The sequence below is a fragment of the Coregonus clupeaformis genome, chromosome 12, assembly GCF_020615455.1.
Source record: "Coregonus clupeaformis isolate EN_2021a chromosome 12, ASM2061545v1, whole genome shotgun sequence".
In the NCBI taxonomy this organism is placed as follows: Eukaryota; Metazoa; Chordata; class Actinopteri; order Salmoniformes; family Salmonidae; genus Coregonus; species Coregonus clupeaformis.
The window spans coordinates 41,243,360-41,262,326 of record NC_059203.1 but is presented as its reverse complement, the minus strand read 5'-3'; the positions used below and the strand labels follow the sequence as shown (position 1 = coordinate 41,262,326).

At 46.2% G+C, this 18,967-nt stretch overlaps 1 protein-coding gene across 1 annotated transcript; it reads left to right on the top strand.

Moving 5' to 3' along the window:
- Window positions 1-1,949: 1,949 nt before the first annotated feature.
- On the top strand, window positions 1,950-18,734 carry LOC121578220 (inositol hexakisphosphate kinase 2). The gene is made up of 5 exons (XM_041892428.2): window positions 1,950-2,661; window positions 15,268-15,472; window positions 16,873-17,039; window positions 17,396-17,571; window positions 17,706-18,734. The coding sequence occupies exons 1-5, from the start codon at window positions 2,424-2,426 to the stop codon at window positions 18,291-18,293; spliced, it is 1,374 nt and encodes a 457-aa protein (XP_041748362.2). The 5' UTR covers window positions 1,950-2,423; the 3' UTR covers window positions 18,294-18,734.
- Window positions 18,735-18,967: the final 233 nt, after the last annotated feature.

Genomic DNA, 18,967 nt, shown 5'->3' with positions numbered 1-18,967 from the left:
ATAAGTTGGTTGGCTTTTGAACCATTCCTCCTGACAGAGCTGGTGTAACTGAGTCAGGTTTGCATGCCTCCTTGCTCGCACACACTTTTTCAGTTCTGCCCACAAATGTCCTATAGGAATGAGGTCAGGGCTTTGAGATGGCCACTCCAATACCTTGACTTTGCTGTCCTTAAGCCCTTTTGCCACAACTTTGGAAGGATGCTTGGGGTCATTGTCCATTTGGAAGACCCATTTGCGACCAAGCTTTAACTTCCTGACTGATGTCTTGAGATGTTGCTTCAATTTATCCACATAATTTTCCTTCCTCATGATGCCATCTATTTTATGAAGTGCACCAGTCCCTCCTGCAGCAAAGCACCCCCACAGCATGATGCTGCCACCCCGGTGCTTCACGGTTGGGATGGTGTTCTTAGGCTTGCAAGCAACCCCCTTTTTCCTCCAAACATAACAATGGTCATTATGGCCAAACAGTTCTAATTTTGTTTCATCAGACCAGAGGACATTTCTCAAAAAAGTACGATCTTTCTCCTCATGTGCAGTTGCAAACCGTAGTCTGGCTTTTTTTATGGCGGTTTTGGAGCAGTGGCTTCTTCCATGCTGAGCGGCCTTTTAGGTTATGTCGATATAGGACTCGTTTTACTGTGGATATAGATACTTTTGTACCTGTTTCCTCCAGCATCTTCACAAGGTCATTTGCTGTTGTTCTGGGATTGATTTGCACTTTTCGCACCAAAGTACGTTCAACTCTAGGAGACAGAACGCGTCTCCTTCCTGAGCGGTATGAAGGATGCGTGGTCCCATGGTGTTGATACTTGCGTACTATTGTTTGTACAGATGAACGTGGTACCTTCAGGCGTTTGGACATTGCTCCCAAGGATGAACCAGACTTGTGGAGGTCTACAATTGTTTTTCTGAGGTCTTGGCTGATTTCTTTTGATTTTCCCATGATGTCAAGCAAAGAGGCACTGAGTTTGAAGGTAGGCCTTGAAATACATCCACACGTACACCTCCAATTGACTCAAATTATGTCAATTAGCCTATCAGAAGCTTCTAAACCATGACATTATTTTCTGGAATTTTCCAAGCTGTTTAAAGGCAGAGTCAACTTAGTGTATGTAAACTTCTGACCAACTGGAATTGTGATACAGTGAATTATAAGTGAAATAATCTGTCTGTAAACAATTGTTGGAAAAATGACTTGTGTCATGCACAAAGTAGATGTCCTATCTGACTTGCCAAAATGATAGTTTGTTAACAAGAAATTTGTGGAGTGGTTGAAAAACAAGTTTTAATGACTCCAACCTAAGTGTATGTAAACTTCCGACTTCAACTGTATATAGTAGCTAAAGGCAATTTTGGCAGGAATCTGGATGACAACAACACTGTTTTATTCCATGTTCTATTTTTCCCTCAAGACTACCTTTACCTTAACTGATACCATTATTTACACCATACCAGACCGCGTTTGTTCCATAATCAACATTCTGTTGCTCTCAAGGCTATATGTCTGATTGAAAACTCATTGTTACTGTGTTTAAGAGTGGGTTTGTGGCATAATTGACTGTCTTTGCGAACATAAAATGGCAGTAGCCTATATGGTGCTAGGCTGTATATGGGCACTGTGTCTGCATTATTTTATCACCAGTCTCACCCTCTGTCGTTGATCTGAATGAGGAAATGCAGTTTGTTGTGTGAGGTTGTTAAAACGCTTCTGTCATACAGACAGAAACAGCTGAGTTCAGTTCAGCTCTGCCTCCATCCCTCCTCCTACTCTGTTTTTCTACTTCTTTCCTTTTTTCTCTCTCCCCTCCCCCAAGCCCTGTCCATCCCTCTTTGTTTGCACGCTCTCTTCCCTCGAAGGGTTACCGCCCAACAACCTGCTCCTGCTTGGGATTGGTGGAAGTGGGCTGAGTGGGCGGGTCTGTGTTTGTGCTTGTGAGAGTTTTACCAGTCAGAGCAAGTGCAGGCTGTCAGTGTCAGGAGGGTTTCAGTGGAGTCAGGCTGTGTTGCACTCAGACCAGACTCTGGAAAGCAGAAGCAGCTGCGCAAACCTTCCTTTCAACCTCAGGACTGAAAGACCTAAAGGACTGTCTGTTCCTACACCTCTCTGCCACCTACTTTCTAAGGCCAAGAGGAAAAAAGGGATTTAAGATCAACAAACGCTGAGCTGATATTTCTCTCTGACTCTCTCTTCCTACTTCCCTCTTTATTTTTGTCTTGCAAAAACCCTCCTGCACAGATGAGAGATAATCACAGCCTCCTCTGAGGAAACCAAAGAAAAGGAGGGATCAAAATAAACGACAACAACATCAACAGAGATACCCAGCGGCCTGCGTGTGGTCGTCCGACTGTTCCTGCTGCACTGTGTCCCTGAGGAGGGATACTAATGCGTGTGGCATCGCAGTACTCCGGGTCAGTGGAGAATGAGTCCAGCCATGGAGGCTCAGACCATGCAGGCCAAGCAGCAGCAGATGCAGCAGCAGCTACAACACTATCTGGAGAAAGGGGTCCCGCTTGAGCCCTTCATGCACCAGGTGGGGGGCCACTGCTGCGTGCTCCGTTTCGGGGAACAGACCATCTGCAAGCCCCTCATCCCCCGCGAGCACCAGTTCTACAAGAGCCTACCCAGCGCCATGAGGAAGTTCACCCCCCAGTACAGAGGTAAGAGACTACCCCGGAGGACACATTTCAGTTGAATGCATTCAGTTGTACAACTGACCAGGTATCCCCCTTTCCATTTCCTAACCCCTACCTCCACCGCATCCCCACCGCCATCTACTGTGTGTGACTGGGCTAATGTTGTGCTGCTGTGTTCTCTCTCGCTCTTTTTTTCCATATCCCATCCTCTCTCTGTATCTCTTGATTGGTATGGAAGGTGGTTGGAAAAGAGGGTAGGTTATTGCAGGTGCATGCATTTTTTTCTATGCCATTTTCCTTATTCGCGGTCCATGTTAGCGCACAGTTTTTTAAAAGTTGGACTGTGCCCCTCCATAGAAGGATCAGGTGGGTTCTGTCAATTCTCTAAGGCCCAGGATAGGACTTTGCAGGCCAGTCAGGATGCTGTGCGGGAGCAGGTGCCATTGGACCTGGCCACAGGAGGGCGCTGTAGCATTGGAGCACCACCAGGGTGTGCTGTCCTGCACTTGTGTGTAGAACCTGAGGAGGTAAGGCACACAGATACAGGTGGGAGCTGTGTTTCTCTGCCAAGAGAGCATGCAGAGCAGGTAGAATGCAGTATAGTATGCATTAACTGAAGACCGGTTTAGTTGCGCACACACACACACAAATATAACATTTTCAAAAATTATTCAGTGAGGAGAGGGGTAAATCTGTCATACAATGACATCAGTATTTAAGGCTTGAGATTCAGAAGGCAGTGTGGACCTGCAGGGTCCTAAAGTCCTCCCAATCTGGTTTACTCTCCCCTTTCACCACCAGTGCTGCGTCTCCCCTCCACTGTCTAGCCCTTTAACAGTGGGTTATCTAACACTGTGTTACGGGTCACTGCAGCTGTTTGTCTTTAGTCCCTGAAAGACAAGTGAAAGGTGAACCTGTGTGTGGACCCAATTCATCCCAGTCTTCATCTCCCTTTTTATCTTCATCTCCAATCTTCCCTTTGAGCTACTGTACCTTTCCATGTTAATATTTGCAGCTGTTGTGGCCTATGCACCCCCACCCCCAGAGGGGAATAATCCCCACAGAGAGATGGGGTGGCTGGGTGAGAGAGGTGGAGTGATTCTGGATGGGGCAGGGTGGGGCATGACTCATGAGGGAGTGGGGTTAGAATGGTGTACTTACAGGATGGGTAGAATGGCGTGAGAGACTGAGTGACTGTAATAGGCTTTCACTTCATCCATCTGGTCCATCTAAAGAGACTGCAAACTGCATGCTGCTGTTCTGTTCTCTTATTGCACAAGTTGTTGTAAGGCAATATGCATAGGTTTACATCGTTTGTGTTTTTGGTACTCTATGGTGTTTTAAAGATGTGTTATGTCATTTTGCTCTGTCGTCTACTGTTTAATAATATTACAGCTATAATGGTTTGATAAACCAGCTCAAATCAATTCAAATAAATAGCATTTTTGATTGCATCTGCTCGAGCCTTGCGTGGTTTGTGTTTGGAGTGACTTTCCTTTTCTGCATGATTGATAGTATAATATTGGGAGTGTGTGTGTGTGTGTTTACACAACAACATACTGTACACAAATATAAACAAGATTTACAGATAGACACAGCCTCCATTTGTTTCCCCCAAACCCCATATCTCCATTGTTCTTTCTGTCGCTAGAGTTGAGATTTCTGTATCTATGTTTGTTATGGAGTTGTCCAGGTCCTTTGATCTCTATCAAGTTGAGAGACACCAGGGCAGACAGCACTGTAACTTTAGAAATGCTGGCAAGTAAAAATAATTTGGGGTAAGAGACAGTCATTTCCATGTAAAAGGACCCATGAGCACCAACGTGAAGTTCATAGGATCATGTCAAATTGGGTGTCAAATGAAAGCTATGAGTATATACATTTTTCAACCATTTTCCATCCTAAAAATAAGGAATAAGCAAAGGCTTTGATTTCTTGTCAAACAGATGGAAAAGGGGTCTTAGAAAACATGTACCAGAAAAAGTCTTAAAAGGTATTAGAAATACATCAAAACACAATAATGTTGAAGTAAAGACCCATGTCACCTAATATCAACACTTTTTTTCTGCCTTCTGTACGTTTAAGAAAGATTGCCTTTTGCCTTGAAATTCTGTTACCATAAAACCTACATATCTACAGTGGCTTGCGAAAGTATTCAACCTCCTTGGCATTTTTCCTATTTTGTTGCCTTACAACCTGGAATTAAAATGGATTTTTGGGGGGTTTGTACCATTTGATTTACACAACATGCCTACCACTTTGAAGATGCAAAATATGTTTTATTGTGAAACAAACAAGAAATAAGACAAAAAACAGAAAACTTGAGCGTGCATAACCCCCCCCCCCCCAAAGTCAATACTTTGTAGAGCCACCTTTTGCAGCAATTACAGCAGCAAGTCTCTTGGGGTATGTCTCTATAAGCTTGGCACATCTAGCCACTGGGATTTTTGCCCATTCTTCAAGGCAAAACTGCTCCAGCTCATTCAAGTTGGATGGGTTCCGCTGGTGTACAGCAATCTTTAAGTCATACCACAGATTCTCAATTGGATTGAGGTCTGGGCTTTGACTAGGCCATTCCAAGACATTTAAATGTTTCCCTTAAACCACTCGAGCGTTGCTTTAGCAGTATGCTTAGTGTCATTGTCCTGCTGGAAGGTGAACCTCCGTCCCAGTCTCAAATCTCTGGAAGACTGAAACAGGTTTCTCTCAAGAATTTCCCTGTATTTAGCGGCATCCATCATTCCTTCAATTCTGACCAGTTTCCCAGTTCGTGCCGATGAAAAACATCCCCACAGCATGATGCTGCCACCACCATGCTTCACTGTGGGGATGGTGTTCTCGGGGTGATGAGAGGTGTTGGGTTTGCGCCAGACATAGCGTTTTCCTTGATGGCCAAAAAGCTCAATTTTAGTCTCATCTGACCAGAGTACCTTCTTCCATATGTTTGGAGAGTCTCCCACATGTCTTTTGGCGAAAACCAAACGTGTTTGCTTACTTTTTTCTTTAAGCAATGGCTTTTTTCTGGCCACTCTTCCGTAAAGCCCAGCTCTGTGGAGTGTACCGGTTAAAGTGGTCCTATGGACAGTTACTCCAATCTCCGCTGTGGAGCTTTGCAGCTCCTTCAGGGTTATCTTTGGTCTCTTTGTTGCCTCTCTGATTAATGCCCTCCTTGCCTGGTCCGTGAGTTTTGGTGGGCGGCCCTCTCTTGGCAGGTTTGTTGTGGTGCTATATTCTTTCCATTTTTTTATAATGGATTTAATGGTGCTATGTGGGATGTTCAAAGTTTTAGATATTTTTTTATAACCCAACCCTGATCTGTACTTCTCCACAACTTGGTCCCTGACCTGTTAGGAGAGCTCCTTGGTCTTCATGGTGCCGCTTGCTTGGTGGTGCCCCTTGCTTAGTAGTGTTGCAGACTCTGGGGCCTTTCAGAACAGGTGTATATATACTGAGATCATGTGACAGATCATGTGACACTTAGATTGCACACAGGTGGACTTTATTTAACAATTATGTGACTTCTGAAGGTAATTGGTTGCACCAGATCTTATTTAGGGGCTTCATAGCAAATGGGGTGAATACATGTAGCTCAGTTGGTAGAGCATGGCGCTTACAATGCCAGGGTTGTGGGTTCGATTCCCACGAGGGGCCAGTATGAAAAATGTATGCACTCACTAACTGTAAGTCGCTCTGGATAATAGCGTCTGCTAAATGACTAAAATGTAAAATGTAAATGTACATACAGTTGAAGTCGGAAGTTTACATACACCTTAACCAAATACATTTCAACTCCGTTTTTTTTATCCTAGTAAAAATTCCCTGTCTTAGGTCAGTTAGGATCACCACTTTATTTTAAGAATGTGAAATGTCAGAATAATAGTAGAGAGTGATTTATTTCAGCTATTATTTCTTTCATCACATTCCCAGTGGGTCAGAAGTTTACATACACTAAATTAGTATTTGGTAGCATTGCCTTTACATTTTTTTATTTGAGTTAAAACATTTCGGGTAGCCTTCCACAAGCTTCCCACAATAAATTGGGTGAATTTTGGCCCATTGCTCCTGACAAAGCTGGTGTAACTGAGTCAGGATTGTAGGCCTCCTTGCTCGCACACGCTTTTTCAGTTCTGCCCACACATTTTCTATAGGATTGAGGTCAGGGCTTTGTGATGGCCACTCCAATACCTTGACTTTGTTGTCCTTAAGCCATTTGTACTTTGGAACTTTGGAAGTATATTTGGGATCATTGTCCATTTGGAAGACCCATTTGCGACCAAGCTTTAACTTCCTGACTGATGTCTTGAGATGTTGCTTCAATATATCCACATAATTTTCCTTCCTCATGATGCCATCTATTTTGTGAAGTGCACCAGTCCCTCCTGCAGCAAAGCACCCCCACAGCATGATGTTGCCACCGCCGTGCTTCACGGTTGGGATGGTGTTCTTCGGCTTGCAAGCCACCCACCTTTTTCCTCCAAACATAACGATGGTCATTATGGCCAAACAGTTCTATTTTTGTTTCATCAGACCAGAGGACATTTCTCCAAAAAGTACAATCTTTGTCCCCATGTGCAGTTGCAAACCGTAGTCTGGCTTTTTTATGGCGGTTTTGGAGCAGTGGCTTCTTCCTTGCTGAGCGGCCTTTCAGGTTATGTCGATATAGGACTCGTTATACTGTGGATGTTTCCTCCAGCATCTTCACAAGGTCCTTTGCTGTTGTTCTGGGATTGATTTGCACTTTTCGCACCAAAGTACGTTCATCTCTAGGAGACAGAACGCGTCTCCTTCCTGAGCGGTATGACGGCTGCGTGGTCCCATGGTGTTTATACTTGCGTACTATTGTTTGTACAGATGAACGTGGTACCTTCAGGCGTTTGGAAATTGCACCCAAGGATGAACCAGACTTGTGGAGGTCTACAATTGTTTTTCTGAGGTCTTGGCTGATTTCTTTTGATTTTCCCATGATGTCAAGCAAAGAGGCACTGAGTTTGAAGGTAGGCCTTGAAATACATCCACAGGTACACCTCCATTTGACTCAAATGATGTCAATTAGCCTATCAGAAGCTTTTAAAGCCATGACATCATCTTCTGGAATTTTCCAGGCTGTCAACTTAGTGTATGTAAACTTCTGATCCAATGGAATTGTGATACAGTGAAATAAACTGTCTGTAAACAATTGTTGGAAGAATTACTTGTGCCCTGCACAAAGTAGATGTCCTAACCGACTTGCCAAAACTATATTTTCTTAACAATAAATTTGTGGAGTGGTTGAAAAACGAGTTTTAATGACTCCAACCTAAGTGTATGTAAACTTCCGACTTCAACTGTGTGCAAGCACCACTTTTCCGTTATTCATTTTGTAGAATTTTTTTAAAGTTATTTTTTTAATTTCACTTCACCAATTTGGACTATTTTGTGTATGTCCATTACATGAAATCCAAATAAAAATCCATTTAAATTACAGGTTGTAATGCAACAAAATATGAAAAACGCCAAGGGGGATGAATACTTTTGAAAGGCACTAAAAATGTCACTCCCTCATGAGGAGGGGGGATAATGAAAGTTCACAGAAGTAACACGTAAAGGTAGACCTATCCATTAGTTATTGTGATTTTACTGATATCTATTTTGTTTATGAATGTTAAGTGATAAAAACTAGAAATTCGTCACCAAATCGGTAACGGAATTTCCCAAAAAATCTGTAACGGAATTTCTGCAATTGAATTGCTACAATAGGAAATCATAGTAGTCACAAACCACAGTTGGGTTCACAAGTTTGGACAGCATAGTAGAGTAAAGAAAAGTAGAGTACAGTATAATGTGTTGTACTGTACTGAATTATATTGTACTGAATACTCTACTGTACTGAACTGTACTGAACTCTACTGTTCTGTGCTGTACTGTACTCTACTGAGCTCTACTGTGCTGTACTTTGATGTCCAAACTAGGTTTCCATCCAATTGGTGACAGATTTTTATATTCTAAAATCCACATAAAAACAGTATGTGCATATTCCCAAAATAGATGTTTCCATCAAATTGACTTGTTGCGGATAACAGTCTGTGTGTGAAGACGTAGTGCACATAAAAATAACTACTTTTGCCATTAAATTCACATGTACCATATAAAAAATACAAGTTAAATGGGTTTCCGTCTAATTTAAACTCTATTGATGGTTTTGTCAGAAGAAATGTTGCGTTATATTGCGAAGCTCTAGTCTTGGCTGTCACGGATTCTGCCGAGACTGCCCTTCCTTCTGGCTCGGGCAGGCTTCGGCGTTTGTCGTCACCGGAGTATTAGCTGCTGCCGATCTATGTTTTAGGTTTCTATGTTCATCTGGTTGTTGTCTAGTGTTGCACACCTGTTTCCCATTATGTATTATGTCCTTCCCTATTTAACCTGTTCGCTCCCACTGTGTGTTGTGCGTGTTTGTTGATTGTTACGAGTGTCGTTTGTGAGCGGGTTGCTCCTCCCTGTGTTGGAGGTTTTGCTTGTTTCTTTACTATACAGTAAAGTAGATTTTCATTTCATTCTGTGTCCTGCGCTTGACTCTGGCCTACCGCATTCCATAGACATTCATGACAGAAACACGCACCATTATGGAGTCAGCAGGAACAGCCGGATTAACCGAGACGATGGAGGAACGAGTCCAACGACAAGAGATAATGATTCAGACTCTCGGTGTCACCATGGAACGAGTGTTCCAGACGATGGAACGATGGGAGAGAGGTGGTATCCCATCACCATCTCCAACCACTCAACCACCTACAACACTGGTCACCACTCCGCCATCTGGGTCCAGTGGGATTCGGCTCTCGCTCCCGAGGGCATATGACGGTACACCTGCTGGGTGCCAGGGATTTCTCCTCCAGGTAGAGCTCTACCTGGCCACCATTCACCCGGCGCCCTCGGGATACGAGAGCGTGTCCGCCCTCATCTCCTGTCTATCGGGGAAGGCGCTTGAATGGGCCAACGCCGAGTGGGGAGGAATAGACTCGAGAACTCTCCGCTATGAGGATTTCACGTCTGTTCCACCTACGACAGGAGATGAGGAGCGTGCAGGAGTTTGCGCTGGAGTTTAGAACTTTAGCAGCCAGCGCAGGATGGAATGAGAGGGCCCTGATTTACCATTATCGTTGCAGCTTAAGGGAGGACGTCCGTCGGGAACTGGCCTGCAGGGACACCAATCTCAACCTGGACCAACTGGTGGACATGTCCATCAGGTTGGATAACCTGTTGGCAGCCCACGGACATTCTGATTGGGGCCGTCCATTCCATCCCCCAGCACCTCCGAGCCTACCCCCATGGAGCTCGGAGGTGCTGCGGTTAGGGAGACGGGGAGAGGGACCGTCCCCTGCACCAACTGTGGCCGCAGAGGACACACTGCTGGTCGGTGCTGAGGAGGGTCCTCAGGAGGTTGAGGCAGCAGGCAGAGCACTGGTCAACCGTCTCAGGTGAGTAGGCACACGACTCACCCAGAGCCCCCTGTTGCTAATCTGTGTATTGATATTGTTTTTCCAGAGTTTTCCCCCCATTCCCAGCATAAGGCGCTAGTAGATTCAGGCGTGGCTGGGAATTTTATTGATCGCCAGTATGCTCATAGTTTAGGGATCCCTACTGTGTCTGTTGATAAACCTTTCCCTTTGCATGCATTAGATAGTTGCCCGTTAGGGTCAGGCATAAGGAGGTCACCACTCCACTTCTGATGAGGACGCAGGGGGTCATGAGGAGAGGATTAGCCTCTATCTGATTGATTCTCCTGCATCTCCTGTGGTGTTGGGACTTCCCTGGTTAACCATTCATGACCCCACGATTTCATGGCAACCGAGGGCTCTCAAGGGATGGTCCGGTCAGTGTTCAGGGAGGTGTGTAGGAGTTTCCTTGGGGGCAACTATGGTGGAAAGTCTAAACCAGGTTTCCACTATGCACATTCCTGCCGAGTATGCCGATTTGGCTATCGCCTTTAGTAAAAAGAGGGCGACTAAATTACCACCCCATCGTCCGGGGGATTGTGCGATAAATCTCCAGGTAGGAGCTGCACTTCCCCGGAGTCACATGTATCCTTTGTCTCAGGAGGAGAGGGCGGCTATGGAGACATATGTCAACGAATCTCTGAGACAGGGATACATTCAGCCATCCACTTCACCTGTCTCCTCAAGTTTCTTTTTTGTGAAGAAGAAAGATGGTGGGTTACGCCCGTGCACAGATTTCCATCAAGTACAGCTACCCATTACCCCTGATAGCTAGTATGACGAAGTCATTGCACGGGGCACGCTTCTTCACAAAATTGGATCTCAGGAGCGCGTACAACCTAGTGCGTATCCAGGAGGGAGATGAGTGGAAGACGGCATACCACCTCTGGACATTATGAGTATCTTGTCATGCCATACGGGTTAATGAATGCTCCATCAGTTTTGTGGATGAGATTTTCAGGGACCTGCACGGACAAGGGGTAGTGGTGTATATTGATGACATCCTTATATACTCCACTACAAGGGCCGAGCATGTGTCCCTGGTGCGTAAAGTGCTTGGAAGACTGTTGGAGCATGATCTGTATGCTAAGGCAGAGAAATGCCTGTTCTTTCAGGAGTCCATCTCCTTCCTAGGGTACCACATGTCTGCGTCTGGGGTGAGGATGGAGAGTGACCGCATTTCGGCCGTGCGTAATTGGTCGACTCCAACCACGGTGAAGGAGGTGCAGCGATTCTTGGGGTTTGCCAACTACTACTGGAGGTTTATCCGGGGCTTTGGTCAGGTAGCGGCTCCCATTACCTCGTTGCTGAAGTGGGGACCGGTGTGTCTGCGGTGGTCAGCTGAGGCGGACAGGGCTTTTAGTCACCTGAAGGACCTGTTTACCTCGGCTCCAGTGCTGGCTCATCCGGTTCCCTCCTTGGCTTTCACAGTTGAGGTGGACGCGTCCGAGGCTGGGATAGGCGCTGTACTTTCTCAGCGCTCGGGCACGCCACCCAAGCTCCGCCCCTGTGCTTTCTTTTCGAAGAAGTTCAGCCCGGCGGAGCGCAACTATGATGTGGGGGACCGGGAGCTGTTGGCTGTGGTCAAAGCCCTGAAAACGGGGAGACATTGGCTTGAGGGGGCGAAACACCCTTTTCTCATTTTGACTGACCACCGCAATCTGGAGTACATCTGAGCGGCGAGGAGGTTAAACCCTCGCCAGGCAAGGTGGTCCATGTTTCTCACCCGTTTAGTTTTCACCCTTTCCTACAGGCCAGGCTCCCAGAATGCTAAGGCAGATGCTCTGTCCCGACTGTATGACACGGAGGAGAGTTCCGTGGAGCCCACTCCCATACTTCCGGCGTCGTGTCTGGTGGCACCGGTGGTATGGGAGGTTGACGCGGACATCGAGCGGGCTTTGCGTAACGAACCCACTCCTCCCCAGTGTCCAGAGGGTCGTATGTACGTACCGCTGGAGGTCCGTGATCGTTTGATCTATTGGGCTCACATGTCACCCTCCTCTGGTCATCCTGGCATCGGTCGGACAGTGAACTGTCTAAGTGGGAAGTACTGGTGGCCCACCTTAGCTAAGGACGTGAGGGTTTATGTTTCCTCCTGCTCGGTGTGCGCCCAGTGTAAGGCTCCTAGACACCTGCCCAGAGGGAAATTACACCCCCTACCCATTCCACAGCGACCGTGGTCCCACCTATCGGTGGATTTTATGACTGATCTTCCTCCCTCAAAAGGGAACACAACCATCCTGGTCGTTGTGGATCGTATTTCTAAGTCCTGTCGCCTCCTTCCTCTGCCCGGACTCCCTACGGCCCTACAAACTGCCGAGGCCCTATTTACACACGTCTTCCTGCACTACGGGGTGCCTGAGGATATAGTGTCTGATCGGGGTCCCCAATTCACCTCAAGGGTTTGGAGGGCGTTCATGGAATGGTTGGGGATCTCGGTTAGCCTTACCTCAGGTTTTCACCCCGAGACTAACGGGCAGGTGGAGAGAATCAACCAGGAGGTGGGTAGGTTTCTGAGGTCGTATTGCCAGGACCGGAGAGGGGAGTGGTCGGTTTTCCTACCCTGGGCAGAGATGGCAATCATCTCCAACCGCCACTCCTCAACTGACCTCAATCCTTTCCAGTGTGTGTTAGGTTATCAGCCGGCCCTGGCACATTGGCTTTAGAGCCAGATCGAGGTACCTGCGGTGGACGAGTGGGTTCGGCGCACGCAGGAGACCTGGGACGCTGCCCATGAAAGCCTACAGCGGGCCATCAGGCGGCAGAAGGCGAGCGCCGACCGCTACCGCAGTGAAGCCCCGGTGTATGCACCGGGGGACCGGGTCTGGCTCTCGACCCGAAACCTGCCTCTTCGCCTGCCCTGCCGGAAGTTGGGTAGGCGGTTTGTGGGCCCATTTAAAGTCCTGAGGAGATTGAACGAGGTATGTTATAGGTTACAGCTTCCTATTAATTATCGCATTAACCCCTCGTTCCATGTGTCTCTCCTCAGGCCGGTGGTAGCTGGTCCACTCCAGGAATCTGAGATACGGGAGGTTCCTCCGGCCCCACTTGACATCGAGGGGGCACTGGCGTACTCGGTCCGTTCCATCCTGGATTCGAGGCGTCAGATCTCATGGAGTGGGAGCGGTACGGTCCGGAGGAGCGGTGCTGGGTTCCTAGGAGGGATATCCTCGATCCCTCCTTGTTGAGAGAATTTCATCATAATCATCCGACTCGCCCCGCGCCGCGTCCTCCTGGCCCTCCCCGAGGCCGGTGGGGGGGGTCACGGATTCTGCCGACACTGCCCTTCCTTCTGGCTCGGGCAGGCTTCGGCGTTCGCCATCACCGGAGTACTAGCTAATGTTTTATGTTTCTATGTTCATCTGGTTGTTGTCTAGTATTGCACACCTGTTTCCCATTATGTATTATGTCCTTCCCTATTTAACCTGTTCGCTCCCACTGTGTGTTGTGCGTGTTTGTTGATTGTTACGAGTGTCGTTTGTGAGCGTGTTGCTCCTCCCTGTGTTGGAGGTTTTGCTTGTTTCTTTACTATACAGTAAAGTAGATTTTCATTTCATTCTGTGTCCTGCGCTTGACTCTGGCCTACTGCATTCCACAGACATTCATGACATTGGCACATGCACTTTAGCCAACAGCTCGCAGATACAGTGCGGGTAGGCTACCTACATGATGTGTGCAAGATTATTCATATTTGTCAAATGGCAGCCAAGCATCGATCATCATGTCACCAGAATAAGACCCTCAATATTTATTGGAAAGGAGCACCAAGCTCATCACGTGCACTTTCACCACCCTGTGAAGTTCATAACTTATTTCATCTGTAGCCTAATAAACTGCATGCTTTCCCGAAGTCATAGTGGGAGGACCACACAATATCATGTGACTCCACGTTTACTTCCATATGATGGTTATTATATCAATATTTGACAATAAAGGCGTTTCCACCGCCATTTCTCGCATCATTAATTTTACTGACACAAAAACATCCCCCCTTGTCTAGCGTATTTCGTTTTGTTGACATTTGGAAAGTTGACCGACAAATTTGCTGTTTCCACCAGGCCTGTCGTGACATTTTTTATCCGACATATACTTTGCTCGCATAAAAAGGTTAGATGGAAACCTGGTTGATGACTGGTTGCAGGATTTTAATCCATGACGGCGTAGTGTGTTACTAATGGTTTTCTTTGAGACTGTGGTCCCAGCTCTCTTCAGGTCATTGACCAGGTCCTGCCGTGTAGTTCTGGGCTGATCCCTCACCTTCCTCATGATCATTGATGCCCCACGAGGTGAGATCTTGCATGGAGCCCCAGACCGAGGGTGATTGACCGTCATCTTGAACTTCTTCCATTTTAGAATAATTGCGCCAACAGTTGTTGCCTCCTCATCAAGCTGCTTGCCTATTGTCCTGTAGCCCATCCCAGCCTTGTGCAGGTCTACAATTTTATCCCTGATACAATTTTAGTCCTTACACAGCTCTCTGGTCTTGGCCATTGTGGAGAGGTTGGAGTCTGTTTGATTGAGTGTGTGGACAGGTGTCTTTTATACAGGTAACGAGTTCAAACAGGTGCAGTTAATACAGGTAATGAGTGGAGAACAGGAGGGCTTCTTAAAGAAAAACTAACAGCTCTGTGAGAGCCGGAATTCTTACTGGTTGGTAGGTGATCAAATACTTATGTCATGCAATAAAATGCAAATTAATTATTTAAAAATCATACATTGTGATTTTCTGGATTTTCGTTTTAGATTCCGTCTCTCACAGTTGAAGTGTACATATGATAAAAATTACAGACCTCTACATGCTTTGTAAGTAGGAAAACCTGTGTATCAAATACTTGTTATCCCCACTGTATTTAAGATACATCACCATGAAGAGAATGACGTTCATATTCATAATTATGCATTTTTGTATAGTACAGATCAGGGACACATGAAATTCCTTTACCGCAATTCTGTTACCGAGTGTAAATCCACTTCACTTACAATAGTGGAATTGCCTAGACTCAAAATAGTTCCCCCTTTTTTTTTTCCTGCTGGGAAATTCAAAAACAGTATTACATAGAGTCAAAATAACCATTGCTTTACAATTTCCATGAGGTTGATGTCTTACCGGTTTTTCTTCTTCCTTTCCTCTCTCTCTTCGTCTCTCTCTGTCCCTCAGGTGTGGTATCTGTGAGTTTTGAGGAGGATGAGGAGGGCAACCTGTGTCTCATAGCGTACCCCCTGCAAAGTGACTCTGGGGTGGGGGACCTGGAGAATATAGACCCGTCGGTCAATGGTGAGCCCAACAGCAAGATGCTGCAGTGGGGCATGAAGCAGCTGTCTGCCCAGAGTCTGCTGGACTCACGCAAAGACAAGGACAAGAGGTGAGAGACGAAACAGAGTCGGATGCACTTGAAAAACTGTTACAGAGACCTACTGAGATACATCGATAAAGAGACATACAGGCCACCAGAGCTGGTGAGCGTTATGATGAACACACGCAATCACTGACACCCATTTTGAGTGTTATACCGTATTTGTGCGTCTCTCAGCGATGTTCTATCGATTCCCGGGGTCATTTCATGAGCTATTCGTAGTTCAAGCTGACATAAATACAGCCGGTATGATGCAAAACGCGTCATACCGGCTGTATTTCTGCCTGCTTGAACAGCGAATAGCTCAGATACACATGAAAACATGAAATGACCCTGGGAATCGATAGAACATTGCTCAGAGTACGATATAATATTCAAAATGGGTGAATCTTTCCTTTAACTCATACACTGGCTCACACAAGCACACATACACACAGACAAACATATAAACCACTCTAAAATACGCACACTGAAATACAAGCAGGCAGGCCCCACCTGGTGTGAGTAGCTAATGGTGAGGCTGTGGCCAGACTGTCTCAGGCGTCGCTCCAAAAGTGTTCCATTGGGTTGAGATCTGGTGACTGAGATACATACACAAACACACTGCTTAAAAACCCCTATGCTCCTTTGAGACCCCTTTTTCAAAGTCACTGAGATCTCTTCTTCTAGTCAAAATAATGAGCAACTGGACATTTTTATACATGAACCTAAGTATGATGGGATGTTAATTGCTTAATATACTCAGGAACCACGCCTGTGTGGAAGCACCTGCTTTCAATATATTTTGTGTTCCTCATTTACTCAAGTGTTTCCTTTATTTTGGAAGTTACCTGTATGTCCTGTTCTCTCTGCTACCGCACGGCAAGCGGTACCGGAGCGCCAAGTCTAGGTCCAAAAGGCTTCTCAACAGCTTCTACCCCCAAGCCATAAGACTCCTGAACAGCTAATCAAGGCTACCCGGACTATTTGCACTGCCCCCCCCCCCCACCCCCACCCCATATTTTTACGCTGCTGCTACTCTGTTAATTATTTATGCATAGTCACTTTAACTCTACCCACATGTACATATTACCTCAACTACCTCAACTAGCCGGTGCCCCCGCACATTGACTCTGCACCGGTACCCCCCTGTATATAGCCTCCCTACTGTTATTTTATTTTACTTCTGCTCTTTTTTTCTCAACACTTTTTTGTTGTTCTTGTTTTATTTTACTTTTTTATTAAAAAATAAATGCATTGTTGGTTAAGGGCTGTAAGTAAGCATTTCACAGTAATGTCTACACCTGTTGTTTTCGGCACATGTGGCAAATCAAATTTGATTTGATTTGTTGAGACACATTGTAGGTTCTAGAATGTAAGCTTCATGCCCCCCACCCCTCCTGACTCCCCTCTCTTCCTCTCTCCCCCAGTCATAAGCCTGAGGGGGAGGTGCTGGAGATGGAGCTGGAGTGGCTGCAGCAGGAGGAGGTGCCTCTGGGACGCAGCAACGCCATCCAACACAACCCCTGGAGACTCAAACTCCAACAAAAACACCTGCAGAGGATGAAGGAGAACGCCAAGCACCGCAACCAGTACAGTATCCTTTCTGTGTGGAACAACCACTTTGAACATCAGGCCATCCAGCACCTGCCTGCAAAGTTTGTCCATGTACTGTACCTAACGTATTACTGTGTAGAACTGCCTATTTCTTCGCTCTGCAGAATCTTGTGCCCAAAGTATACTTCCAATCTTACAGATAATCCACTTGTGACATCTGTGTATTTGTAAGGGAAGTGATTGGTGTCCGGTCCATCTGATGAATTAGTGTCTGCTGATAGGGATTCAGGTCTTCCTACTACATTAGTGTAGAGTTAAGTCTCCAACCAGGTCCATTAGGAATATGATGTGATTCTCCTGTAGCCAGAGGCTCCTTGACTCAGGACCCCTTCCCAGAATTCATCCTGCTGGAGAACCTGACGTGGCGTCAAACGGTTCCGTGCGTGCTGGACCTGAAGATGGGCACACGGCAGCATGGTGACAACGTGTCCGAGGAGAAGAAGGTCATGCAAATCCGCAAGTGCCAGCAAAGCACCTCTGCCTCCATTGGAGTACGCCTCTGTGGCATGCAGGTGGGCACAATGTTAAATTGTGTGTTATTGAAGAGCCTGAAATTATCTCTTGGGGAGGCATAGCTTAGTTCTAGTTCAGAATGAAAGGGAATAAATGTGTTTCTGAACCCCTCCATCTCCTACCTCTCTCTCAGGTGTACCAGTCAGACTCTGGTCAGCTCATGTTCATGGATAAGTACATTGGGCGTAAACTGACCCTGTCGGGCTTCAAGGAGGCTCTGTTCCAGTTCTTCCATGACGGGAGGCGTCTGCGGCGCGAGCTGCTCTCCCCGGTGCTGCGGAGGCTCAGGGAGATGCAGGCGGCCCTCGAGTGCTGTGAGTCCTACCGTTTCTATTCCTCCTCCCTGCTCATCATCTACGACGGTGAGCCGCCCCGCACACACCCATGCAGAGGCCCCGAGGGCGGTCTGTCTGAGGAGGAGGAAGAGGAGGAAGGGGAGAAAGATGAAGAGGCAAGTGCGTTCGGGTTGCCCCGCAGCAGTAGCAGTAGTAGTGGTAGCACTGGTGGTGGACGCCTGGCAGTCCGATCTGATACAGGCCCTGGGCTGGCGGTGGACGTGAGGATGATTGACTTTGCCCACACCACGTGCCCTGACTATGTGGAGGACAGTGTGGTGCATGAGGGCCAGGACAGTGGCTACATCTTCGGTCTGCAGAACCTCATCACTATCATATCCCAGCTGGAGGACCACAGCACAGACTTAAACACACACATAGTCTAGTCTCTCTTCTCTCTTTTGGAATCATAGAAGAAACATCACACTGGACTACAGAGGCTGACCATAGGGGCACACTGAACATTGCTGTAGCCAGTTTTTCCACAGGAGTCCTTCATTCTCTTCTTTGTGTTTACTTTGGATGTTTTTGTTTGTGTCCGTAATACATTTGCAATCTTTTCTTTAGCTGACTCAGGTAGTTGTCGCCCTTATATGATAGCAATTAGATTACATACAGAGGCTATATAGATCTTTATTTATTTGACATGTTTCATTAATAAAATAAAAATGAAAAAGTGAATGAAGATATAAAGACTACATTGTACGTTATTAATGTTATAATATTAATATTAATTAATATTGTTATTTGACATGTTCAGGTACCTCTCTCTATCTATTACCTGTATTGTCCACAGTTTGTTGGAAGGTAAATAAATACTTTTTTGGTTGTGGTAAATTCTACTGTTCTGCTCTGTTCATTTCTATCTCTTTGTGTGCTAATACTGTATTATACATTTTTTACATTTACATTTTCGTCATTTAGCAGACGCTCTTATCCAGAGCGACTTACAAATTGGTGCATTCACCTTGAGGAACAACCACTTTACAATATATATTTTTTTATTTTTTTATTTTTTGGGGGTGGGGTAAGGGGGGGTAGAATGATTACTTTATCCTAT